This window comes from Nelumbo lutea, chromosome 6 (genome assembly GCF_056320005.1).
Source record: "Nelumbo lutea isolate HS-2025 chromosome 6, American lotus-T2T, whole genome shotgun sequence".
In the NCBI taxonomy this organism is placed as follows: Eukaryota; Viridiplantae; Streptophyta; class Magnoliopsida; order Proteales; family Nelumbonaceae; genus Nelumbo; species Nelumbo lutea.
The window spans coordinates 4,179,703-4,207,369 of NC_142689.1; the positions used below are offsets into that span (position 1 = coordinate 4,179,703).

The following is a 27,667-nucleotide window of genomic DNA, read 5'->3' on the forward strand; positions in this document are numbered from 1 at the left end:
TTTGGGCCTTTATATCATGCTTAATTGATACACTACTCATGTGATTGTTTCTGGTCACGTATCATTTTTTGTGATGTATAAATTTTTTTGGCTAAGTACCTCATTATTTGACCCGGTGGTGACGTGCCTTAGTGTTGAGCTACTTGGTGGTGAGCTCCCTGGTGGAGAGCTACTTAGTGACGAACTGCTTGGTAGCGAACTCCTTGATGGAGAACTGCCCGGTGGCGAGCTCCCTAGTGGCGAATTGCTTGGTGGTGAGCTCCTTGGTGGCGAGCTCCCTGGTGGCGATCTCCTTGGTGGCAAACTGCCTAGTGGCGAATTGCCTTGTGGCAAACTGCTTGGTGGTGAGCTCCCTGGTGGCGAACTCCCTGGTGGACTCGTCATTTGACCTACTCCTAGGAGGCCTGCAACTCAGAGGATGGTGGAGCTCCCTGGTGTAGCGCAACCCGACTACCCTCTGCGTGAGGTGATTTCCTCTCCTTTGTAGGCGACGAGAGCTGAGGGACATGCGAGAACTGAATCAGAGGACCCGGGGGTATTTTCCCAGCGGGGACTCTCTGATGCCTAAGTTAGCATTCTGATTACAGAGAGCTTGGAGAGAAATGAGAGAACTAGAGAGCAGGGGTTACCATCCTTTTTTCCCTCTCTTTGGCTTTGGGCGTCGGAGTCCTTATATAGTGGTGTCCTCGCGGATTAGGTGGGTGAAAAGCCTTCAAACGGTAAGATTCATCATATCCCCTTAGAATCGGGGTACGGTGGTGAACTCCTCAAGGTTGTCAAGCTGGCGCTTGTGTCAGGCGGCTAGGTCGGCGCCTGGGCCAGGTTGTCAGGTTGGCGCCTGTGTCAGTCGGTGGATCGGTGTTTGGGCCAGGTTGTCAGGTCGGTGCCTGTGTCAGTCGGCGGGTCGATGTCTGGGCCAGGTTGTCAGAGCGGCGCTTGTGTTAGTTGGCGGGTCGGTGTCTGGGCCAGGTTGTCAAGCAAGAGATCTTCCTGCGATACACCAAACTACTCTTCTGTACCGAGCTACCCTACAAGTGGCGAGCTGCCCGGGGAAGCTATGTCGAGCTGCTTGTGGCGAGCTTTGCCGAGCTGCTTGGCTCCTTGGTGGCGAGCTCCTTGGAGAGCTGCCTAGTTCCTAGGCGAGCTCTTTGGTGAGCTACCGAGCTCGCGGGGTATGCCGTTATGGTTCATCGATGGGTGTCTTATGGGTTGCCATGTCGACCATGTCGGATCATGTGTCGAGCTGATCCAGGTCGGTCAAGTTGATGGCCAGGTCGGTGCCCCAACGGGACATCGACTTGATGAGTTGTTGCTTGGGTGTCGCCTAGTTATCACTTGATGAGTTATTGCTTGGGTGTCGCCTAGTTATCACGAGATGCCACATGTCGCAATTTCATTTTAGGGCCAAATCTTCTCTCATCAACTACTATTACCATTACCACTAACTATGTATGTTACACTGTTACCAATCCCGACCTTCCGGGGTCGGTAAAATTGTCAGAATTGTTGGACCGTAGAGTAGTACGAGAGGGCCTCATTCACCACACCAGTTGTCCCTCACCTCACTCGTACGCTAAACCGCTACAGTACTTAACCGTCACGTGGCTACCAATACCAGGTTTGTCGGACCGCTGTCCTATTTCCACGTGTGTCAAACTGGCTAAGCGTCGCTAGCCACATTGGAACTGCTCTATCTTCATATGTTACCAAATGCCCATTATTGCTGATCCAACGAGCGCGCTCTCACATGATAGACCATAGGATTAACGATAGTTTGTGAAAATTTAAATTTTCCAACCAATGATTGAATTATGAAAGGGTGGTGCTCATGATTCACTCGATGAGAGCGCGCGTTCACCAGCCGGACCGGAACCCACGAGTCCACGACTCACTTGCCAAAAATTCTATTTTCTTTTACTTTTTAACGCACAAGCACAAACAGGAGCAGGAGCTAATGAGCTATATATATTTTAATTGAAACATCAGAGCGACCTTGGATTGGAAGCGATTCTCTGGATTCTCCATCGTCTTCTGCTCCTTCAAATAACATCCTCTCCTTCGTGCTCAAACAATCTTCACCGTCTCTCTTGCGAAAATTCTTTCGAATGGCTGACGACTTCTCGAAATCCGTCGAAGAAGGTTTTAGGCTCTCAAAACGGCTCTACTATGGGAAACACCATCCGGTCTCGCCTCCGCTTCCGGCGGCGATGAAGAAGTCCCGGCGAACACATCTTCCCACGGCACCGATGGTGTATGCGGTGATTTCTGATCCCGCAGTCGTCGATAACCCGGACATTCCAAGCTACCAGCCTTACGTGCACGGGCTATGCGATCCGCCGGCTTTGATTCCGCTTCAGATGAACGATATTGCGGTTCAAGTGGACTGTTACTTGGATACTGCGTTTGTTAGTGTTAGCGGGTCGTGGCGTGTTTACTGTGTTATGGGAAGTCGGAGCTGTAGCTGCCGCATTGCAGTCCCCATGGGCGAGCAGGTATAAAGAAGCTGGTTCATGATATTTGATGCGGAGCTTATTCTTTAGTAGGCTGTCCATTCGATGTAGAATTATTGGTTTTGCAGTTGTTTCAGCTTCCTTCTGCGTTGTACTGTTCAGTTTATTTGAGTGCAAACCTCATGGATCAAGGGATCCAGTGGTTCAACCATGTCGATTTCTGACTGTTTTAGTCCATTTGAGTTCATAGGTCAAATCTGTGTACTGTGTTGATGGTTAGAACGGACCAATTAGGACCTAGTTCATATCTGTCCGGTCTACTTGGGCTTTAGAGCATTATTTAGATGCTTATCCAGCTCTGTATCGATTTCTTCATTGAGCATAAAATGGAAAAGAAGACATGCTGATTTCTGAAAATAAAACTATTTCATATTTTCATTTGCATATAATTCATGCCTCTTTTTTCATTGAGCATAAAAGAAGATCTGTATCGATTTCTTCATTGAGCATAAAATGGAAGAAGAAGACATGCTGATTTCTGAAAGAAGAAACTATTTTCTATTTTCATTTGCATATAATTTTTTTAATATGTAACTTTACGCCTCTTTGTGATGAAAATGTTTTGTTGGCTTCTCTTGTCATTATATGATAGGTCGTACCATTCATTTATGCTTGCTTTCTGGGTTTTTTGACTTTCTCATGTTATGATGTATATATAGGTGGTACCATTCATTTCTGTTTGCTTTCTTAGGCCTTGGCATTTACTTAATCTTAATTTCTTATTCACATCCAAAATATGATTTGGCTAACAGGGTTCAATTCTAGGTGTTGAAGTTGATGTTACTACAAAATCATATGGCACTCGATTGATTACGATAGAAGAAAAGGCAGACATTTTAAAAGTAGCCAAAGCAAAGGATGGAGGGTTTTTGAAACCCCACATTTTTACCTTAACAATTCCGGAGGTAATTTGTTATCTAGATTTTTTAGTTAATATCCTTTTTTTTTTATTTTTTTGAACGGGAAGATGATTTTGTTTTTGATCCTTGAAAGCATCTAATTCTCTCATCCTTTTCAAGGTTAATGGAGGGACCGATCTGTCTGTTAAAGTCGTTTGGTCTCAAAAGTTATCATACAAATGTGGTCAGTTTTTGCTTCATGTACCGTTCAGCTTTCCAGAGTATGTCAATCCTGCTGGAATGAAACTTCCCAAAAGAGAAAAGATAGGGTTGAATGTGAACGCTGGTACTGGGGCAGAAGTCTTGTGCAAGAAAACTAGCCATCCTTTAAAGGTGAATTTCCACTAAATTATTAGTTCGGACTTTGACATTGGAGTCCCTAAATGAATTAATTGATACTTTATTTTTTGGGTTACTCCAGGAAATAAGGCGCCAAGCAGGGAAATTGGGTTTCTCATATGAAACAAATGTGCTTACATGGTCAAGTGCGGACTTTATTTTTTCATATGAGGTATAACCTTGAACAATAGATATTGTTTTTCAAATACACTATAAATGAATCACTACTGTTCAGAAAAGTATTATCTGCACCATATATGCATGTGTCCTGTACATGTTGGAGTTGGAGGCACATGGAACAATTTTTGAGGAACAACCTTCATTTTACACTTTTCTAGAATCCAACATACTGCCCATGATTATCTTCATGACACAGGTCCGTTCAAGTGATATACATGGTTCCTTGTTCCTGCAATCTCCATCCATACATGATTTTGATCAAAGAGAGATGTTCTGCCTTTATCTTTTCCCAGGAAATAACAAGAATAGAAAGGTTTGTTCTCTATTTTATAAAGCTTTCGTTCATCAAATGATTACTTCTATCACCTCTGACTATTCGGGTTCTGTCATTGGGTGTATTTACATATATATGATGTATTTTCTAGTATGGGAATGCATTGTTGGTTTATTGTATATGCAATATTCATTATATGCTATGCCTGTTTGTCAATACCCATACACAATATTCGTTATAGCATAAGGATTATGAAATATGAATATAACCCATTAAATTTTATGAACATGGATTGAATCCAACAGCGGCCACTTTGTGCCAAAAAAATGCCAATGGTCAGGTCCATATCCAGTTCACCTCTCCCAAGAACCTCGATAACTTGGAGCAACATTGGCTAATGGCCCTCTAGTCTTTCAAAAAATTTAAAATTGATCACTAGTAGGGGTGTCAGTAGGTCAGGTCAGGCCAATGGATGGTTTCATATATACCTTGACCAAGATCCTATTAGATGCGTTGGTTTTGGATCTTGTTGGGTTCAAACCTGGACCTGGACACACCAAATAATTGGAACTAATCAGAATGTGGAGAAATTAGCAAGTCTAAAATCCAAGCTTTATTGCATGTCTTCAATTAGACATAAAAGGCAAAAAAAGTGGATTTTCTTTTCTTCCCTTCAATAAATTTCAATATCCATATACTTTAAAATGTTTTCTGGCTACCTGCTAACTGGGTCCAAGTCATGCCCAATACCTTGCAGGTCTTAACATATGGACCACAGTTGCACTCAGTCATAGTTTGTGGGCCCAGACCCTGCTAATTGGGTCTGAGTATGTTCAGTATCCAGGTAATTAGGCTCAGGAGATATTATGTGTATGTCTTTCTAATTTTGTTTCTCTTATTTTGACTTATAGCGTGGCTTAAGTAAGTAACAATCTAAGATTAGGGTTTTCTTAGAAGGAGAGCCTTTCTCTCTCTATAAATAGTCATGTTCTCTTTCATTTTTAAAGTCAGTGAGATTCTTTGATTTTATCATTGAGGGGTCTCTCTTATTCCTCTTTCTGGTCCATTTCTATGAAATTTCTTTAAGGTGCTGCACATATCCTTTCCTTGCGAAATGGTCTGCACCACCAACTATGTGCATAAAGGACTAAGGATGTAGCCTCATCATTATTCTATTAATTTAAAAATTTGTAACTTGGAAAACAAGGGAATGCTAATTTCTTGGTTTAGAACTTTTTAAAGGTTTATCTTATAATTCTTTTCGTTGAAAGAGACTCTTTTTGTATAGATAGTGGTGAATGATGTGGAGATCGTTGTATATCTTCTTTGTGCATTGCCCTGATGTGCATGGGCTGATGTAATATTCTTTTGTTTCAGTAAATCAATAACAATCTATACATTATGGACAACTTATATTTCGCTAGACCCCAGGTGACCCGGGTCAAATAACATTTCAACGGCTGGGTTGCTCCATTATGACCTGGGTGATCAGGGTTCAAATCTTGGAAACAGCCTCTATGTATGTGCAGGGCTGCATATATCTGTCCCTCCCCAGACCCCACATTGGTGGGAGCCTTGTCCACTGGGCTTCCCTTTTAGAATGCCAGCTATAAAGCCATTGGCTTCTTCCGTTGCACAAAAGAAACTATTAATTCAAGCACCTAAAACAAAATTGTTATTAAAAAAATGCTTGCTGTTTCTTGTATGTTGTTGTACAACCTCTCATGTTTACATCCTTCTCTTTATTGTCTTCTTTGAAAAAAAGAAAAGAAAAGAAACACTAAAATAGCAGTTTATTGTAGTAACTTGGTTGCTGAACATGCTAGTTTGCATAACACCTGCTTAATCTCTAGGATCAGTTATCTTCTCTCTCAAAAAAAAAATCTTTAGGATTAGTTGGTAACAAATGTATCAATTTAACATTGCTAATGGATCTGCTATGCTTTTATCTGTGTATAAAGAGAGATTACTCATCCAGTATTCCTAATTATGCATGTTCCCTATTATCTAGAAAAATTAACTAAGTTTATGATTATTATATTGTTTTTTTGTGCATACTCTTTATACAAATCAACAAAGTCCTGTATCAACTTTCTTATTCCAACTACATGGTCAGACCATTCTATGATATAAGTTTGATTTTCAGCAACAACTGCACAGTGAGGACTTAAAAAATTATATTGCTCTCCATTGTAGAATGAAAATTTGAAATTTTCATCATCCTCCAAGGTGCAAAATGTTAATATCTGTTTCTAGAAAACAGGGAAACATGTATTTCCAATTTGATCAGAATTTAGAAAATAAAGAATAGAAAAGAATTATAGCTGATGATTTCCCTTGAGTTGACTTCTCCTGGAGGATAAATATTTATACTCCCAAGGATCATGATATTACAACCTTTATAAAATTTACGAGTCTTCAGTTAGTTTATCTTCAGTTTTATCATGTTTATCTTAATCTGATTATACTGGACCTGGTAGGTTTTCAGAAAGGGGGTTGTATTTGTTGTTGATATTAGTGCAAGCATGTTGGGAAGGCCCCTTGAGAGTGTGAAAAATGGACTATGTGCAGCACTCTACCAGCTCACCCCAGAAGACACTTTTAACATCATAGCTTTCAATGGAGAGACGTATTTATTCTCATCTTCACTGGAAAAAGCAACAAAAGAAACAATTGAAAATGCTTCTCAGTGGATCAGTATAAACTTTGTTTCGAGGGGTGGAACAAACCTTCTGCTTCCCTTAAATCAGGTATTGTATCCTTTTTGAGCCTTGATTATTGTTGATATTATTGACATTTCAAAAGTTAACTATTAATTCTTTTTAATTCTTTGAATTTTCTTTAGCATTTCATTGAGTTATTAAGAATCACTGTTGTAACATACAAGCTTGCACCCATAAGGAAAAATGTTTTTCCAATAAAATGGGAAAAAAAAAGAAAATGAACTGACATTTTCCTTTTGCATGTTTCATGGTGATGAATATCTATATCCACAAACTGCATTTTTTTGGATGGGTCTTAGTCCTTCATTGATTAGTAAAATTGCTTTGTCATTTGTAGATCTTGTTCATCATTTAGAATATAAAATATTTAAGAATATGTTATTTTCTTTTGATCAGCAATGAAACCAAATGTGTTAAATGGAAAGGATATGAAAGTACAATTGTGCACATTTATGGTTAAGAGGTTATCTGTCAACAAGTTTGCTTTGGATTGATAAGAATATTCCTTATTGTTACACATTGTGCACATTTTAAGCAATTATAGTCTCATGTTTATTATTCACTTCATATTTATTTCCAGTTGCCAAATTATTAGTCCTATTATAACAAGTCTTCATTAATATCAACTCCAAATTTAATGTCTATGTTTTTTGTTTCATCTGTTTTCTCTTCAGGCAGTTGATATGTTATCCAACACTTTTGATTTGTTTCCTATGCTTTTCCTCATTACTGATGGGTCTGTTGAGGATGAAAGAAACATATGTGAGCTTATGAAAGCCAAACTGACAAATAGAGAATCCATATCACCACGCATTTCCACATTGGGTATAGGTAAAAATTTCTGGTGCTTAGGTTCCACTTCTTGTTGACCTTGTTAATTTGTTATAGAAAAGAATATTCTATATCATACATACATGCGATAATACTTTGCAATATATTAAAATTTCTTAGCTAAAATTGTTCTTCATCAGTTCTATACATTCCAAAACAAATGCCTGCTACTTTTGTTTTTTAATCAAGTAATAAAATTTTATTTATAGAAATTATGAGGACACAAAGGAAGGCAAAGGAAAAAGCCTGCTTTTACAGTGTACCACCCTCTACACCCAAATTTGTATGCCAATTAAGTATAAAATCATACCTAGGAAAAAAGCACCAAATTCTTCAAGAGTCAATTACTAGTTTACAACGAACCTACTTACACAAGTACATAGATGAATAAAAAATCTCTCTATCCCTCTTTTTTCCTTTGAAGATTCTATAATTCCTTTCTTTTGAAATGCTCCAAGTCTTCAACAAATGGCATAAGGAACCATACACATAAAAGAACCACCTCTTGCGTCCACCAAGATTGAAGGCCATGATCAGATAACATTCCTAACCAAGGCTGAAAACAAAACTCAATGAAGACTGTAAAGAGGTGAAGAAATTTCAGGGTAGAAAAGTCTATGAACAAGAGAGAGAAACAAATTGCCCACTAGTTCCTCCACTTCATTGCACATACAATATCTATTTGGAATTCTAAGGCCTCTATCATTCAAGTGATCTACTGTGAGGACCTTGCCAAGGAAGGCAAGCCATATAAATGTCCCAACCTTCGGCAAGACCAGACCTAAGATTCTGTTCTATTTCTAGCAATAGTCACATAAAAGGATCTCACCTTGGATATTCATTTAATTTTTATTCCTGAAAAATGTTTTCAATATCAGCCTTTATCCTGGTGATTTGAACTTTTGAGTTTGCCACCACCCTAAAGATTACTTGTCAAACTAATAGCAAAAAATCCTTGAGATCCTTCTCCACATATGCTTCCTTTGGGATACAGAAATAAAATTTTTATAGAAGCAAGATCTGATTTATGTTGTAGAATTCAGAAAAAGTACTCATCAAGTCATCTCTAAAAGCTCCAAGTTGCCTTTATCCTGAAGTTAGCTTAAGCATAGAAAAACTTGGAGTTTTTTCCACCATAAGCCTTATTGGATCTAGACTTTTGACTCCAAGGAGTTTCCTCATCTATAGCCAATCTAGCTCATTCTAACCTTTCTCTCAGCCATTATTAGAGAAAGTGAATTTTCTGCTCTTGAATGCTATTATTTTCTCCTCAGTCTCCTTTTTCCCTCCATCACAAGGAAAGAATATACTTCTCTTCAAACATTGGAATAAGATCATCATCAAGGAATCCCATCTTCTCAAATGTGAAGGATCTCTTAATCTGACAGAAGGGAAAGACCTAAGAAGAATGGCTTTGCAATCAGAAAGCCTGTTGCATAATTTTTCTTGGCAGGCATCAGGGAAGTGGGATTCCAAATCTGGGTAAACTGAAAATCTGTCAATGCTACCAACATTTGGGATTTCTTGGTTATAGGACCGGGTGAAGCAGCTGTCTTTCAAGATTGATTCCACTGGTTCATTTTATCTGATAAAATCTGCAAAATCAGTTATAGGTCAAAAAAAATCTCCCAGCTAGACCTGCTTCTCACAACGCAGTTAGACTACGTTTAAATACCCACCAATTACCCATGGAAAATCAAACCGGCCTCTACTGTGATCTAGTTAAACCCAAAAGCTAGCCCTGTTCAACGCATTAATAGACCCGTACACTAACAAAGTGCATAGCGTCAACATGATGCCTGGGCAATGTATAGGTAATAAAGCATTTTATTGGGATTGCCTTGTGCCTTGCCTTGGTGTTTCCATATATAAGGTGGAATACTTCAAGTGTAATGCAGCTAAGCCAATGTATGATAAAGTGCCTTATAAAAGACCAAACTTCAACTTAAAAAGTGTAAGCTTTGCCACTTCCTTTGTTCTTTTTCTGTGCAATTAAACCACCCACATTTCTCTCCTCTATACCTTTTGTTGCATTAAAATAACAAGGGTCCCCATCTCTTCATATGTTTGTTTCTTATATCCTTTTATTTGACACACACAAAACTTAAATAGTTAAATTACATTCAAATGGTAGAGCCCCCTATTGTACAATTTAAACGGTTGGACCATTGTTACATAGAGGTGGTTAAAGTGAGGATTCTTAATTTTGGAGAGTCAATGCAGCAGGAATTTTGGCAAATCTGCCTGATTCACACTGCAGCCGACTCTGAGATGTATTTTGGAGAGTCAAATATGAGATGACTTGTGGATAGTTCCCTCCAAAGGAACTATTAGACAATGTCTAGGTGGATACTAGATGCCTAGGCAACAAGGCTCTCTGCTGTTGCTCAAACTTGATTTAGTGCCTTGAGAACTATGGTTGGCATATTGACTAAAGATGTTCTTAAGTGAATAGAAGAAGTACCTGGCTCATAGTTGACTTTCTTGAATAACTTGCAGACCATAGTTGGAAACCTATGTAGTGCTACCCATATCTGGCACCAAAACACCAGGTATTCTTGTTGTTTTTGGAGAGGGTCATAAGATTAATGACCAAAGGATCAAGGAAAATTATATCCAATGCCTCCTTTTTCAGGTTAGGGTGAATACAGAAGTTAAATGACTGTAGATCTTGTGATAAGTCTTCATCTGCACTGCCACCATAATCATGGTTCACTTTGGATTATATGGTTATATGTGATAAGTCCCACTGCTATTCTGTCACCGGTGAGCTGGTTCGAGGGAGCTCGCCCTCCTGAAATGAACGACAGGTAGAAGACGAGAGAGAGAGAGAGAGAGAGAGAGAGAGAGAGAGAGAGAGAGAGAGAGAGAGAGAGAGAGAGAGAGAGAGAGAGAGAGAGAGAGAGAGAGAGAGAGAGAGAGAGAGAATCCCAATGATTCTTCTTGCTTCATGCATTCGTGAATGGGCCTATATAGCAAATGGCCAGCTGCCACTATAACCGACTCTGACATTTCTCAGTGCATGTTCTCAGTACATGATTAATTTTCAAAACGTGGACGTTGGTTGTATACAAGAGTGATGGGTGGTGTTACTCGCGTGATCCTTGGGTTATTCTGGACTGGAACCTGGGCCTGATGGGCCTGAGCTGCACCGCTTGGCTCTTCTCCTCCGCTGGGCCTAACAATATGGGTGCCTGAATGAAGCTTAGCTTTAGAGTCCAGCAAGGCCCAAGCCTCAATCTATTCTGGTAACATTTGGTAGCACATAAATTCTTGCTAGTATGTTCTTTACCAGCTTGGCCTTTTTTTGGTAGAATGGGTAGATATATTGAGGTTAGCTGCATTTTGGGCTAACAGTTATAAATTGGGTGTTCTCAACCCTTTTCCTTCTCAGATGTTGTATAGAATGTATAAGAACTCCTATCCTCAATATCCTGCATGTAGTTTGGGAGGGGGGATCACTTATTCTTTTGTCTATCTGTATGTCACAAGCAGATGGTGGACATACATCATATGTGGCAGAGATCAAGTACAAGTAAGCAAAATGTTATTGATATCTCTAATAGTTTCAGAGTAAATCTAAGGTGGGTAGCTTACTAGAATATGGGGAGATACAGGGAGGTCTAGATGGTGGCACATTTGAGAAACCACCAGTTAATAGGTCTAACATGGGTGAAACAATCCCGAATGGATATGTTTCTTTCCCTCTGGTAGTTTTGTGCAAGTTTCTGAGCATGGGCCTGTGCTAATTGGCTAACAATTCCTACTATTTAGGGATAAGCTTCGTGAGAAACAAAGACAAAAGAACTTGAAGGCAAAGAAGACATTAGAGCATCAAGAGGAAAAACCCCAAAGGCCCAAATCAAATATAAATGCTCCAGCTAAAGTTATGGCTTGAGCCATTAGCAAATCATTTCAGATGTAAACCTTTGGATGCAAGGAAAATCTATATACTGAGTAGTGAGAGCTTTTTCTTTTGCCATTTCCAGTTGACATATGTTGTGAATAATCTTCCAGGTCTGTACTGTAATCATTACTTTTTGCAAATGCTTGCACTAATTGGCCGGGGTCATTATGGTGCTGCATATGATGTAGGTCAGTACTCTTCTCTTGAAATAAGATATTGTCATTTTGAAGTTTATTTATAAATTCATGTCATTGTGATGCTGTGAGGTAAAACCCATATCAAACTTAATAGTATGAAGATTTTTTCAGGATGGTCCATTTATTTTAAGTTCATTTGTGAAAATTCAAAATTTCTGGTTAACTAGCTAACGGAGGCACAGCCTTACTAATAACCCTTTTGAACAAGGGATATCTGAAGATTGAGAATGTAAGTTTAAGGAGATAAGCACTCCTAGTGTGCCCTTGTATGGAAATAAAATTAAGGTCACCAAACATTGTTTGCTTCTATTGAATGACCTCAAAATACATCGAAACTCTTGAAAGTTCACCTACAGGAAGAATTTTTGGCCTATTGCAAGTTTTGCACACTTTTTCCTTTTCAAATAAGCCCACTTCAATATGCCAAACCTTCTATTTTTAAAATTCCAAAATTGAAATCTATTTGATAGAAAAAATAAAATTACATAATAAAACATAAATTTTTGGTTGGTTTTGATTGAGCTGGCACATTTTGCGTAGTTTTGATTTTTGAGGGCAAGAAAGAAGTAGATTGTCTACCATGGTTTAACTGAATTACTTAAAAAAGTATCAAAACCTATATTGGGTAGTTTTTCTCTGCCTTATAAGCAACTATCTCCATATCAAAATGGCCATATGTTTTTCTTTCTTCCCTTTTCTCTTCTTTGACTCAGCTTTTTGAATGCAAGTCTCTCCAACCATAAATACACTTAATTCCTTTTTTTTTTTTTGAAAAGAATAAATACACTTGATTCATTCTGTTTACAAATCCAGGAGAATTCAGTTTATCAAGTATGAGCTTTTCAGTGCTCAAAATTCAGGCAACTTGGGCCAGGTTATGCTGGAGGCTTGCTCAACTAGCTTTAATCCAGTGGGAAGGTCTGGGTGCAGCATGGTCTCCAATTTAGTTTGAAAAGATACTATGTAAATGTGGATATGGAGATTTCTTGAAAACTAGGTCTAAGAGACAAACTCACTACCTCAATTATGTGAATTCTTATCACCAAGCCAATCAAGTTATAATGTTCTTTATATTTATCACCGCACATTTGAATGCATACATAAACATAAACAACTTGGAGTCAAGTTGGTTGTTTTCACCCCTGCAACACAACCTCCAATTGGTTGAGTCAGTTGTTCAAGTTGAATCTAACTGAAGCTGCGTCCTACTCAAATTCATTCTACCACTATGACTTTGTTTGTTTGCCAGGAAGTTTACTTGGGAGTAAATGTATTTACCCAAGGAAGTGTTACTTGGGTAACGTTTCCCCGGTTAAATGCATTCACCCATGTTCTTTTGTTGGGAAATGTTAGCTGGGTAAATGAGACAATTTCCCAAAAGAGCCCTAACTTTTGCATGCTAGCAGGGACATTTTAGTCCCACAATAGTTTGGCCAATTTTCCTCCATGGGTAAGTGATTTACCCACCTCGGAAAAGGGTAAAACTTACCTGGGAAAGTGGCCGAAAAATTTACTGGAGAGAAAGGGTCACTTTCCATGGGCCCAAGTTGGGCAACTTCCACATACCACAATGACCAACCCCCCCAACCCCCCAAACTTACTGGCAAAGAACAGACTCTATATGGCAATGAAAGATCTAGTCTTGGATAAAAGGGGACTTTAGAACACTGACCAACTTAATTAGTTCTGTTGTATCTGCACAGATTCAATCGAACTTCAACTACAAAAACTACTCACCACAGCATCATCTCCCATTCTTTCAAATGTTATCATCGATGCTTTGGAGAATCTTGACACACTTGAGGTATGTCTGTTCTGATATATCTGCTTTATCTAGTAACTTGTAATCATTCTACAGATATCTATCTCCAATTATTCTGGTTGAGAAGTAAGCTATCTAATTTCCTTATTTTTCTAAAAAGATGCTGCTTGCATATTTTTGTGTTGGTTGTACTTGTACTACATACCACTTGTGATGTATCAACTGCATTCTGGATTGGATGGGTATCATATGATTCATATCAAGTATTTATTGGGGTCTTATTATTGTTATTGTTGCTGTTGCTATTGTTATTGCTGCTTTTTTGCACGTCTTTTTTTTCCCCTAAGAGTTCACTTGTCTTTCCTTTATGATGATTTGCAAGGATGTAAAAATTGGAAAAGAGCCATTAATGTGTGTTAATGAAATGCAATAAATTTAGTTAACCTTGAATCTCATTTTATTTTTCTATTTTGACATATTCTCTGACCTACAAAGCCTGTTCTCTTACTTAAGTTTCTTTCAAACATCTGACAGGTATATCCATATCATCTTCCGGACCTTTTATCTGGAAGCCCATTGACTGTGTCAGGCAGATACAAAGGGAACTTTCCTGACACTGTTACACTTGGAGGTATTTTGGGAGACATGAGCAACTTAACAATAGATTTGAAGGTGCAAAAGGCAAAGGGCATCCCTCTTGACAAAGTAAGGTTTCCATTTACTTTGTTGGTTAACTTCATTGTATTTTCTTTGGTTTTATTTGAAAATATAAAGTCCAACTATATCAATGTTGCACAGAATACAATCGTGGCATACTCAGCCTTTACTCTTTCGTGTTTATTTATGTACACATTTTTGTTTGTTAGTATTGATTAAAATTACCACTATAATTTCTTTCATTTTATTTGAAGATGTAAAGTCCAAAATCCATTGGTATTAGGCAGAATATCTATCTAGTTTTGGCATTACACATTTATTTTATAGTTAGAAAGTAAACCTTTTAACTATAAAATATCCTTTATTTTTATGAGCTTGCATCCAAACCCTAAAAACCTAATATCCATATATGTCTTTTTTTTGCATTTTCTGTATTTGTAGTCATTTCCATCATTAATAACAATAATTCTTATTTTTACACATTTTTGTTTAATACGATGACTACATAATACTATATATATACCCAATTTTCTGCAATTTTCTGTATATTCTTGTCATTTTTATGTATTTTATATGATCTTTGTATAATTAATACTGTCATGGGCTAACTTGTTTGACCCTGGACAGTTGAACCACGGCACAAAGGGAAAAGTGTTTTTGTTTCCGAGTCGGTTTTTTAAAGACTGATCACCTTTTGTATGATGTAGGTGCAACCTGTTGTAGGATATTCATAGACCGTAGAGGGTTTGTAAATTTTGGCTCATCTAAATTTAATCCCGCAATGTCAGGTACCCAAATACCTGCTAAAGGGTACTATATCATGTTGGGTACTTCAAGTTTAGTTCAAATTTCATATCCAATACCATATCCACCCATCTCCTTGCTGTATCTGGGTAACATAGGTCTACATCCACTCATATCCACCCATCTCCTGCAAAATATTTCAGAGAGTATGTACTAACACATGAAAGAACTGTCGATAGACAGAGAAGACAAGGAACATTCATACTTTTTTTTCCTTTTTCTTTGAGGAGTCAAGAAACATCCATGGTGGTACCAGTATTGGTAGATATTTCCTCAATTCCATTATGTGGTTACACAATCTCAAGGGGCCTTTGTTCAAGGTAGACAAATTACCGATCAAATTCTGATAGCCAATGAATGTGTGGAGGACTATAAGAGGAGGAGGAGAAAAGGTTTCATGTGTAAATTAGACCTGGAGAAGGCCCATGACATGGTGGACTGGATTTTTCTGTTGGAAGTATTGAAATGCTATAGTTTTGGGGAAAGATGGTGTGGATGTATTGAAGGTTGTTTGAAAACCTGTCCCCCTTCCTTTTTACCCTAATAGCGGATGTGTTTAGTAGACTCCTCCTAAGATCAGATATGATGGACCTCTTTAAAGGGTGGAGAGCAGGCAGGCTTAATACAGTGGTGACACACTTACAATTTGCAGATGATACAATTATTTTCTGTGAGGGTGGGGATCCATTGAAGGCAAGGTAGTTGAAGGAGGTGATCAAGTTGTTCGAACATATTTCTAAGTTGAAAACAAATTTTGAGAAGAGTTGTGTGGCAGGAATAAATTTGAAGCAGGAGGAGCTCGAGGAAGTAGCTAAGTCTTTAGGTTGCCCGATAACTATTCGACCCTTAAGATACATTGGGATGCCACTAGGAGACAATCCAAAAGAAAGCAGGTTTTGGAACCCAGTTGTGGAAAGGTGTTCAAAGAGATTGGGCTGCTTGGAAGAGAAATTATATTTTGATGAGAGGTAGAATTACCCTAATCAAATCCACATTAGCAAATTTGCCAGCCTATTATTTATTGGTGTTTAGAATGCCACGGAGGAAAGTGATGAAGCTAGAAAAGCTGATGAGAGACTTTTTGTGGGAGCCAGGGGAAGGTAGAAAGGATCATTTGATCAAATGGGATGTACTGTGTAAAAGTATAAAAGTAAGATCAAAGGGAACTAGGCATAGGAAACTTAAACAAGAAAAAATCATCTTTACTAGGTAAATGACTTTGGAGGTGGAATCTGGAGAGGGGAAGATTGTGGCAAGAGATGATTGGTAGTATCCATGGTTCTGTAGGCAATGGTTGGGATGCTGGGGTATGGTCGAGGGCTACTTTGGCTTCTCCTTGGAAATCTATTTGTGGAGTGCTTCCTCAGTTCCTAAGTCAAATCAGGTATGATGTTTATTTTGGAGATAATTCAACCCTTAAAGATCTGTTCCCCTCTTTGTTTTCTCTTTCTTTGTTTAAAAAAGAACCTGTCTCTCATTTTGTTTCCCTCTCTGAGTTGACTGGATTCAGCTGGAACTTAGGGTCAAGAAGAAATTTAAGGGACCTTGAATCAGAAAGGGCAACCTTGTTGTTACAAATTCTTGATTCTGTTGTCCTGGATTTTTCTAGATCAGATGGTCGGATTTGGATTCCACATCCCAAAGGTCTTTTTTCTTGTGCCTCCTTTGCTTTCTTGTGTTCAAACCCGAACTCTCTTCCTTGCCCTGCTGATGAAATCTAGTCTAAACCTATTCCTCCCAAGGTCGGGGCCTTGTGCTGGGAAGTTTTCCATGGGAAAATAAACACTGGATGTTTTGCAAAAAAGAAGACCTTTTATGTGCCTGTCCCCTAACTGGTGTACCTTGTGTAAAGCAAGTGGAGAAAACTGCTACCATCTTCTGATGTCCTGCCCTTTTGTTGCTAGTCTCTGGGAAAAACTTTTTGAACTTCTTGGTCACAGGTGGAGCTTGCCTACTCAGATTTTGAACCAACAACCTTAAGTTGGCCAAAGAGAAGGGGTAAATTTTTGTGGAGATGCATTATGGCTGCATTGATTTGGATGGTGTGGGAGGAAATGAATGGCAGAGTGTTCAATGATAAAGAAAGAAAATAAGGAAGCAGTTCTGGATTGCATTTTATATAGAGCTTTAATGTGGGCCAAGTCCCTAAAGTTATTTTCTGCATTCTCCTTTGATGATATGTGGAGAAATTTGGAAGTCGTAGGTAGAGGTTCTGCAACAAGGGTTAAACCTGTTGTGGGCTGGAAACTACCAGATGAAGGATTCATCAAACTGAATTTTGATGGCATCAGCCTAGGGAACCCAGGCCCGGCTGGTATAGGGGGAGTCTTTAGAAACTTTGACGGTCATGTTGTTGCTGTGTTTTCAGGTCCAGTTGGAATAGGGGACTCGGTTTTTTCAGAGTTCCAAGCTGTCTTGCAGGGAGTACAGATTGCTAAAGATTTAAATTATGATAGACTGTTAATTGAAGGGGACTCTAAACTGGTAATAGGGTGGTTGAAGGAACCTGAAACTGTAATTTGGAAATACAAAGAATATATGAAAAGATTTAAGTGGCTGGTCAGAGATATGACAATTTCAGTCCAATGGGAAAGGCGGTCAGCTAACAGGATTGCTGATTTTTTTGCAAAACAGAGGGTGCATAGGTCTGAAATATTCTGGGCTCAGTTGTAATATCAGTTTATATGGTTGGGGCTGCATCTCGCATCTCCGCTGGATGTACTTTGTAATCATGTGATACTTAATTATGCTCTAATAAAATTTTTATCATTTATCAAAAAATAAATAAATACCTGCTTTTTGACACCTCTTATAAGTTGAATACAACTGAAACTTTTTGAATGGACAAGGTACAAATATTTATATTTTTGGACTTCAATTATTGCCTCTCTGTACAGGTCTTTGCAAAGCAACAAATTGGTATGCTCACAGCCCAAGCATGGTTTTCAGAAAGTAAACCTCTTGAAGATAAGGTCTGTTATCCACCTTTCTTGTTTTTGATGAATGTGCTGAAAACTGAAATAAACATAAAATAAGCATATGCCAAAATTATTACAATATACATAAAATGTGCTGCCATACACTGCTTTTGTCCTTTAAGTCTGCACAAAATTGGGAGGAAGAATAAAAGAAAAGAACACAGAAAATTACCGAAAGAGTGCAGAAACTCTATGGTAGTATGTATGTGTTCCAGATTTTGTAATGTTATTAGACCATTTTTTTCATTTCTTTCGTTGTTGTTGGAGGGAAGGGACCAAGCAGCAATCTTTTTTGGATCTCCAAAGGGTTGAGATGGATCAGGTAGTCAAGATCATGAGGTTGGGCTATCATTTTATTTACCCTTTGGGATGTCCTATGTATAACATACCTCACTTCTCTGGTTCCTTGAAGTTAGTGCCATCCTAACAAATGCTAAGAACACAGACAGGAACTTAGAAATCCAACCGAGCAGCATGTTTGGGGTACTTTGGTCATTCTGATAAGCAGTCTTATTTGTGTCATGTGCTGTCCTGGCTTAAAATGTGAATGATAAGAATGAGCTAAAATTAATTTTGTGCTCACTAGCAAGCCATTTGGTTGACCAGTAGAAGCCTAGTTGTCATTTTGTCTGCATGTTGATCTAGTTAGTTTTCAGTATTTTGCTTTATGGTGGATGCAATTTTTTCAGCCATTTCCTTTCACCTCACAGGTTGCTAAAATGAGCTTACAAACTGGCATTCCATCTGAGTATACATGCATGGTTTTACTTCAGACAGAAAGAGGGAAACATACATCTGAACCACTTGGGACAGGAGAGGTATGTTTATGTAGAATACAGAAGTATGCTAGCTTCATGCAAAAATTTCATCCATGGTTAGAAACTCAGTTCTCTTTGAGCAGTCAGAAAATTATCGAAGCCCCATTTTATAGGATGTTTGTTAATTTTGAGGTTTAAAGGAAAATTTGGTTTCCGATTACAAGTGTTTTATGTAAGAATATGTTAGTAATGAAAAAATTATCAATATTGTATTGTATGTCAGTATAATTTTCATATAATATCCAAAAAAAGTGTGGTAGAAAAGCATATTCTGAATGGCTTAGTGGAAAAACTAGAAAGGATAGGGTCAGAAATAAAATCATTCAAAGGAACCCAAGAGTAGTTCCAATAGGTGATAAAATGAGAGAAAATAGACTTAGATGGTGTGGCTATGTGCATAGAAGCTATTGCACCCATAGCAAGAAGCAATCTATTGCAAGTTGAAGGGGCTAGAAGGGCTATAGGGGCAAATGACAAAGGCCATGTGGAATGGCAAAAACAGAATTCATGTAGCCAACCCCATATAGTTGGGATAAGACTTAGATGATGATAATTTTCATATAATATAGATTAATGCCTAAGTATGAGAACACATTTTTAAGTCTGAGGGTGGCCACTTTTGAAAAAAAAAATCCAAAGGTTAGGTTCACTGATTTACAATGTAACTGGAATTTCTCTGAATCTTCGTTAAGTGCAAAGTGGTACGTGTTGCATGTGATGGTAATGACAACTTTCAAGGTGCATCATAGCTTCACATGGACCTCCATGGTTACCTAAAAATGAGATCATTAATAAATTTTGCTTAAGTTAGTCCTGTCAGAAGCTTTATGACATGGATATAAACTATAGTACCAAACTACAGTTTCTTGATTGGTGTTAAGAGTGCCAAGGCCATGGGCTTGTGAAATGTCATGGCACAAGTTGCTGCCATGTTAACACCTATGGTCTGGTCTTCAGTGAGGCAAGTACCTCTGTCACTTAGGAGGGCGTTATGATCATAAGAGGCGACCATGGCATGCACCAAACTGAAAATGATTGTTCAACACTGTTTAGATTATTAATAGATTGCTATGGTTTATTTTTGTATTATTTTATGCTATTGTAATGTTTGCCTCTGTTGTAGAGATGTAAACCAGTCCTCAAAAATGGGTGTAAACTTGAAAATTAGAGAGAAAAAGGAGGAAGAAAAGTAAGAGCAGCAGTATAAGAAAAGAAGATGGAGAAAAGAGGAGGAAGAAGAAGAAAGGTTCGAATAATCCTTCCCTTTCTTCTCTAATCCCTTTTACTAAAAATTAATGTTAAAATAATTACAAGTATGCCCTTAAGTGGACGGCCAACTAGGCAGTAACATAAAGAGATCAAACAAAAAGAAATAACAGGCCCATTAGCTAACAGGAAAATAGAAAAAAATATTACAAGAGAAGATATTAGGACCCATTCGGCCCAGTCTCTTTACACTCTCCCTCAAGCTGAGCATAGATGTCAATCATGCCTAGCTTGCTTATATAGTATGTCATTTTCCCTCTTGGAACTCCCTTGGTCAAGATATCAGCCAATTGTTCGTCTGATGTGATGAATGGCAAACAAACTTCTCCTAAGGAAACTCTTTCCCTTATAAAATGTCTATCAACCTCAATGTGCTTAGTTCTGTCATGTTGAATAGAATTATGTGCAATATTGATAGCAGCTTGGTTGTCACAGTAGAGCATCATTGGCTTCTCATAGTCAACCCCTATTTCTTCTAAAAGGGATCGTAGCCACAATAATTCTGACATACCATGTGCCATTGCCCTGTATTTTGCTTCAGCTGAGGATCTAGCAACTACAAACTGTTTCTTACTCCTCCATGGCACAATGTTCCCAACGACCAGAGCACAATAACCTGAGGTGGATCTCCTATCATCAATACATCCTGCCCAATCAACATCAGTGAAAGCTTCCAGCTTCATGTGTCCATGTTTGGCAAATAGAATACCATTCCCTGGAGTACCTTTCAAGTAACACAGAACCCTTTCTGCAACAACTAAATGAGTATCTCTGGGAGAACGCATAAATTGACTAATAACACTTACTGCATAGGAAATATCCGGCCGAGTCATGCAAAGATATAACAACTTCCCAAGCAGTCTCTGAAACACCCCCTTATCATATAAAAGTTCACCATCTATAGTAGAAAGCTTATGATTGGGATCAATAGGAGTGGAGATTGGTTTAGCTCCAAGTTTACCAGTCTCAGCAAGGAGGTCAAGGTCATATTTACGCTGAGAAATGAAGATACCATCCTTAGATCTAGCAACTTCAATGCCCAAAAAATACTGAAGATCTCCCAAATCCTTGATCTCAAATTCAGAGTTAAGAAATCTTTTGAGTTTACTGACCTCTTGAGTGTCATTACCCATGACCACAATTTCGTCAACATAAACTATCAAAAAGGTCACCAGAGAGTCATTTCTCTTCAATAACAGGGTATGATCAGATTGAGTTTGTGTGAAACCACAGGAGACGAGCAGCCCTGAACCTCTCAAACCAAGCCCGAGAAGATTGTTTGAGACCATATATAGATTTCCGCAGTTTACACACCTTGCCTTGCATTTCCTTCCCATACACCCCTGGAGGCAAAGACATATAGACCTCTTCATGTAGGTCTCCATTCAAGAAGGCATTTTTAACATCAAACTGGTGTAGGGGCCAATCAAAAGTAGCGGCTGGAGATAACAAAACCCGGACTGAAGTCATCTTAGCTACAGGAGCAAATGTCTCAAGATAGTCAATACCATACATCTGAGTGTAGCCTTTAGCAACTAGCCTAGCCTTAAACCTCTCAATAGATCCATCAGAGTGATATTTAATGGTAAAAACCCATTGGTTCCTTCCCTTCAGGCAAGTCAACAATATCCTAGGTATGGTTCTTATGCAAAACATCTAGTTCAACCATCATAGCATCCATCCATTCAGGTTTAGATAAGGCTTCCGGTACGGACCTGGGTATCACATGGGAAGAAACAGAAGCAAGAAAAGAGTAGTAGGAAGGAGAGAGAGGCTGTAAGACAGGTGTTTGGAGATACAATGGGTTGTACACTTCCGGTTGCCCTTGCGGAGAGCAATAAGAGGGTCAAGGTCTGGGAAAGATGTAGATGGGTCAGAGGAAGGCTGACCTGTTACCTCAGTAATGATGGGAGGAGCAAGAGGCTCTTCTATAGGAGTTGAAACAACTTGCCCATGTCTGAATCTGTGCCTTTGGTACCACCTTTGGAGAACAGGATGGGGAGGAATTATAGGAGAATGAAGTGGAGGAGGAGGAATAGGAATATTGGAGGTAGGTCCAATGGGAGAAGTGGACACCTCATGAGAGGAATGGGAAGAGGAACAACTAGAGACATAGCAAAGGGTTCTTCAGATTTCTCCCCCTTAGGAGAAATACTAAAGAAAGGAATCAACTCAGCAAATATGACATCCCAAGATACAAAGCGAGTTCCACTAACTGGATCAAAACAACAATATCCCTTCTGTGTGGAGGCATATCCCAGAAAAACACATTTACGAGCCTTAAGTTCAAATTTGTGCCTTTGATGGCTGTGAACATGCACATAGCAAGTGCACCCAAAAACACGGAGAGGAAGAGAAAAAAGATCATCATCTGGGAAGAGAAGGCTAAAGGAGGTTTTGAAGTTAAGAACCCGAGAGGGCATACAGTTGATCAAAAAGGTAGCAGTAAGAACATCTCCCCAAAATTTTATAGGAACATGGGATGCAAACAGGAGGGATCTGGCAACTTCAACCACATTTCGGTTCTTCCTTTCCGTCACTCCGTTCTATTGTGGAGTGTAGGAACAAGAACTTTGATGAATAACCCCAAAAATTTCAAGATAGGCGGAGAGGGTTTTATCAAAATACTCCTTAGCATTATCAGAATGAAATATTTTGATCTGAGTGTTAAACTGGGTGAGGATGAGTTCATGAAATTTTTGCACCATAGTTGGTACTTCATCCCTGGATTTCATGAGATAAATCCAAGTGTAACGAGAGTAGTCATCAATAAAAAGGATAAAGTACCTGTAACCCCCCATAGTTGGCAAATGATATGGCCCTCACACATCAGAGTAAACAATATGAAAAGGAGAAAGAGATCTTTTATTGCTTACTAAATAAGAATGTCTACAATGCTTTGCCAGTTCACACGACTCACAATGAAGACTCGATAAAGACACTCCCTCAAACATATCTGGAAACAAATGACTCAAAGCAGAAAAAGACAAATGACCAAACCGAAAGTGACATAACAAGACTTTGTTAATAGACTCTAACAAGACTGACTCTAAGGCAACTCCATGAGGTGATCCAAAAGCTCTATCCGGTGTATTCAACAAGTATATTCCATTCGCCTCATGGCCACTCCCAATCATCCTCTGAGATTATAGGTCCTAAAAAACACAATGAGTGGGAAAAAAGGTTATGCTATAATTCATGGATTTAGTTAAGCTGCTAACAGATAAAAGGTTTGTATTAAGTTTAGGGGCATGAAAGACAGAGGATAAATAAAGGGTGTCACAGGTCTTTATATCCCCTTTACCAGAAATGGGAGCAAGAAACCCATCAGCAAGGGATATTTTCTCTTTACCAGAGAGAAGGTGGTATGAGCAAATGCAGATGATGATGATGTGTTGCTAGAAGAGTGAGATGAAAAAACAATAGCTTCCAAGTGATTTAGCAGCCTCCCATACTTTTCAAAATCCGCCTTCATTGCTGCCAACTGCTCAATGGTTGATTTTTCTTCACTCTCCTTATTTCCTCCTTCACATACTGTATCAACATTAGCTACCTTAGGCTTTCCTACCTAACTGCCCTTCTTAGAACTGTTGTTATTCTTAAACCTATCAGGAAGAAGCTCAAGATGAAGCTTCCAACAAGTGTCCTTTATATGCCTCGGTTTCTTGCAATATTCACATATCTACTCCTATTTCTCTCCACCAACTTCCTATACATTTCAGCATCATTCTTACTCTCCCATACAACTTTCTCCATGACATCAATTTCTTGCCATAGGGATTTCAGTATAGAATAGTGGATTGCTACACTCTTCTCCCTCTGTCTTAGGTTCTTCACGTCACTTTTCAACTTGTAGACTCTGGCTACATTCAACTTCTATGAATAGGTCTCAGTAATACCGTCTTATATCTCCTTAGCCGAAGACATCCAGAGATAATGCTGACTTATATGAGGTTGCATAGAGTTGACCAACCATCCAATGACCGTATAGTTCTCCTGCATCCATTTCTCAAATTCAGGGTCTGTCTCTTCGGGTTTCACTTTACTACTTGTGAGATACCCAAGTTTTCCTCTACTACAGACATAAATTCTTATAGACTATGCCCAAGCAAAATAATTTGTCCCATCTAGCTTGATTGTGGTCACACCAGTCAAAACGGAATCTACCGAGCCAAGGCCGGAAACCGGCACTTGCTTGAACTCACTTCCGTATGGCTCCATTAATCAAACGAAAATCAAAGAACCAGAAATTTGTTCTATATGAACTTACTTGAAGTCAAACCAGAACCCAGATGCTTGAAAACTAGGGTTTTACTCCGTCCAACTGTTGGGGAGGAAGAGAGAAGATGCAGCCGCTCCTACCAGAGCTTCCCAATCTCTTCCAAACCTGAACCACCCTCCTTTAAGAGTCAAAAGACACCTCCCAAGCACAGAGTGCCACACCCAAAGCTTCACCTTTACCTGTACTTCCGAAAATCTCTAGTCGGCTAGGGTTTTGGGCAGAAACAGAACAACACCACTTCTTGGCAATATCCAGCCAGATTTAAACTCTCCAAACCCTCTACCAACTAGGCCAGAGATCCTCTAAGCTATAGAGAACCTATCTCTCCATACACTCTTAATCTAAGGGTGTATGGGAAAAGAGGAAGAAGAAAAGAAGGAAGAAAGAAACCTGCTCTGAGAGAAAAAGGAGGAAGAAAAGTAAGAGCAGCAGTACAAGAGAAGAAGATGGAGAAAAGTGGAGGAGGAAGAAGAAATGTTCGAATAATCCTTCACTTTCTTCTCTGATCCCTTTTACTAAAAATTAATGTTAAAATAATTACAAGTATGCCCTTAAGTGGGTGGCCAGCTAGGCAGTAACATAAAGAGATCAAACAAAAAGAAATAGCAGGCCCATTAGCTAACAAGAAAATAGAAAAAAAATATTACAAGAGAAGATACTAGGACCCATTCAGCCCAGTCTCTTTACATGTAGTAATATAAATAGAAAAAGGGGTTTTCTAGATCATATGCTTGAGATATTAGGATGTGGGCTAAATGGATTCTCCAAGGCTCTTTTCAGGAGTGAGATAGGGGTTGAGACAAGGGGACCTAACACCCCACTATCCCCCCCACTACTTACCATTTTGGTGGTGAATGGTAAGAGAAGGCTAGTCAGACCAACAAGCTTGGATTAATTAGGGATAATTTTTGTGAAACCATGGAGGGAAAGAAAATGATGAAGCCACCATTAATTGTTCCAAATGAATTTCTAGGCTCGAAATTAACTTATTAAAGAATTGCAGAGGCCCAGAAAAGCACATTTGTAATTTTAAAAAGCCTCTCTTAATAAAACAAAGGCTCTTTGGTTTTGGATTGGACACTCCTTAAGTTTCTGGTTTCTTTTATGGTCTTGTGTTGTGTTTCAGATCTGAAGCTTGGAATCCATTCAATTCAACCCAACCACTTTGAGATCATTATCATAGGGTCACCATTTCTGTTAACCAATTTGGTCATTATATGTTCCATTTCATTAATGTTGAGATTCTTGGAATGAAGCATTACAGGTCCTATGATCCCATTGAAATAACCTGTGAATTCCCTTTCTTTGTAGTTTTCTTTCCTTTCCTTTTCTTTTTGTTTCTTTTTTTTTTTTTTTTTGGAGGGGGTAGAGGAAAGAATGAAAAATAGCACAAAATGAATTTGGAGGGTTAGTGGGGTTGGAAAACCAAGGCTTTGAAATCTTATTGTAATATCATCGTTTTTTCATAATTTTTCTCTCTTTTTTCTCATTCATGTAGGTGTTTAGGTAGATCTAGTGTAAGATATTGCAGATACATAGATCAATAATTAATTTATGCTATTTTTAGTGATTTTTAATATTTAGAGTGAGAATAGGAAATTTCTGCAAATTTAATTGAATGACCATGAAAGGACACTAAATACAAAAAGATGTAGCCTTTTGAGTGGCTAGAATTGGGGAATAAGATTTATATCTTGGACCCCACTTGGGTGCAAGCTATCACAATAATGATGATATACAATTGGATCACATGCAAATATATAAAAAAAATCATGTACGATTATGCTCGTGTATAGCATGCTGCTATTCAATTGGATCATAATCAGCATTAAAGGTATAATTTGTGGTATATTCAACTGTTCATCAAGTACTGCAACCGAAAATTTGAAGACTGAACTCATACTCCCATGAGATTCTGTTGAATTGGCAGTGTCAGTTCCCTATTACTTCCGTCTTTGCACTTAAGAAAAAGGAGTTATAGAAGGTCCAGAAAGCTTATTGGGATAACATCAGGGAAGCTAAATCAATGGCTTCCAGAATGAGTATCTTATTTCTTTGGTCTATATCAACCTTGCTACGGATGGAATGAGGAAGTTAAATTAGTTTTTTTTTTATGCTCTTTTGTGTCTAATGTCTGGGTTGTGATGTTAAGGTTCTGGCTCTTGGCCATCAATTTTGATACATTTCCTTTGTTGTTGTTTTTTGTATGTTCCCATTCCTTACTGATCTTTAATGGTCATTCATTAACAGTCCTGAGAAAGGCAATTATTAGTATACTATATCATATTGATTTTATTGTAGCTGTATTAGTGATTAAGCACAGAGTCAAGCAGTTGACTGGGTGATCAAGTGTTCTGCTTGAGTGATTAGCTAAAATCAGAACTTTTTAGGGACTTGACTATCTTAGGAATTTTTAGTACCTATGAGCATGCATGTTCATCACTAAGGACTAACATATCCTATTGTGTTTGGTACTAATTACTCATTGTTAAGAGCTCACCTCAAATAATCCCTGGCTTGAATAACGTGATGGTTTTGAGGTCATTTTATCATGTTAACTTATCTTTATTTGTTTACATTCTAACTCGATATGAACAGGTTTGGTACAAAATTGACCTTGCAAAGCTCATGGCCTCTAAAGACTGCAAGATAAATCTCTTGCCAAGATTTGGAATAGGCTTTGGAAACTTGGCTGCAACTGCGGACAACATTCCTCCTGGATCTGCTGAAGTCTCCTTGGAACCTGTAGATATTCTTGTGAAGGCAGCTTCGAACTGTTGTGACGTGTTATCTAATAATTGTTGTTGCCTTTTCTGCATTCAGACTTGTTCCCGGTTAAATGATCAATGTGCAATTATTCTTTCTCAGCTTTGTACGGCCTTATCTTGTTTTGGCTGTATAGAATGCTGTTCAGATGTCTGTTGTTCATGACTTCATGTATATGACAATAAAAACTTTGCATTATTTGGCTTCCAAATATGTTTTATAATATATTTATCCCCATTAACCCCATTTAGTAGAGTCTCTCTCTCTCTCTCCCCTTCTCTCCATTCAAGGCAGGTTCGTTGCTTGATTGGAACAGCCATTTGAGAACTATGTCAAATCCCGCAGCATAAAAAGAAGCATAGCTCTTCTATGCTGGCCACTAAGTTGCTCGTAAGGGTGTCCATTGGACTGGATTTCGTCCAATCCTCCAGTCCATTGTGAGTCCACTACAAATGAACCAGGTCCAATCCAATC

General features: G+C 38.6%; 1 protein-coding gene across 4 annotated transcripts; it reads left to right on the forward strand.

Annotated features, from left to right (window-relative positions):
• The first annotated feature begins 1,839 nt into the window (after window positions 1-1,839).
• On the forward strand, window positions 1,840-27,404 carry LOC148846917 (uncharacterized). 4 transcript variants are annotated; one of them, XR_016100956.1, is made up of 15 exons: window positions 1,840-2,492; window positions 3,263-3,415; window positions 3,530-3,742; window positions 3,831-3,920; window positions 4,125-4,241; window positions 6,683-6,952; window positions 7,600-7,756; window positions 11,774-11,851; window positions 12,674-12,778; window positions 13,564-13,664; window positions 14,157-14,327; window positions 17,981-18,055; window positions 18,772-18,879; window positions 20,003-20,125; window positions 27,026-27,160. XR_016100956.1 is itself a non-coding variant. In XM_088950701.1 (14 exons), exons 1-14 carry the CDS (start codon window positions 2,106-2,108, stop codon window positions 27,356-27,358), a joined length of 2,358 nt encoding a protein of 785 aa, XP_088806827.1. In that variant the 5' UTR covers window positions 1,840-2,105; the 3' UTR covers window positions 27,359-27,404. The 4 variants fall into 4 exon arrangements, 3 of the variants coding, with proteins under 3 accessions (XP_088806827.1, XP_088806828.1, XP_088806830.1); XM_088950701.1 differs by lacking the exon at window positions 20,003-20,125 and having other exon boundaries at window positions 27,026-27,404; XM_088950702.1 differs by lacking the exons at window positions 12,674-12,778; window positions 20,003-20,125 and having other exon boundaries at window positions 27,026-27,404.
• Window positions 27,405-27,667: the final 263 nt, after the last annotated feature.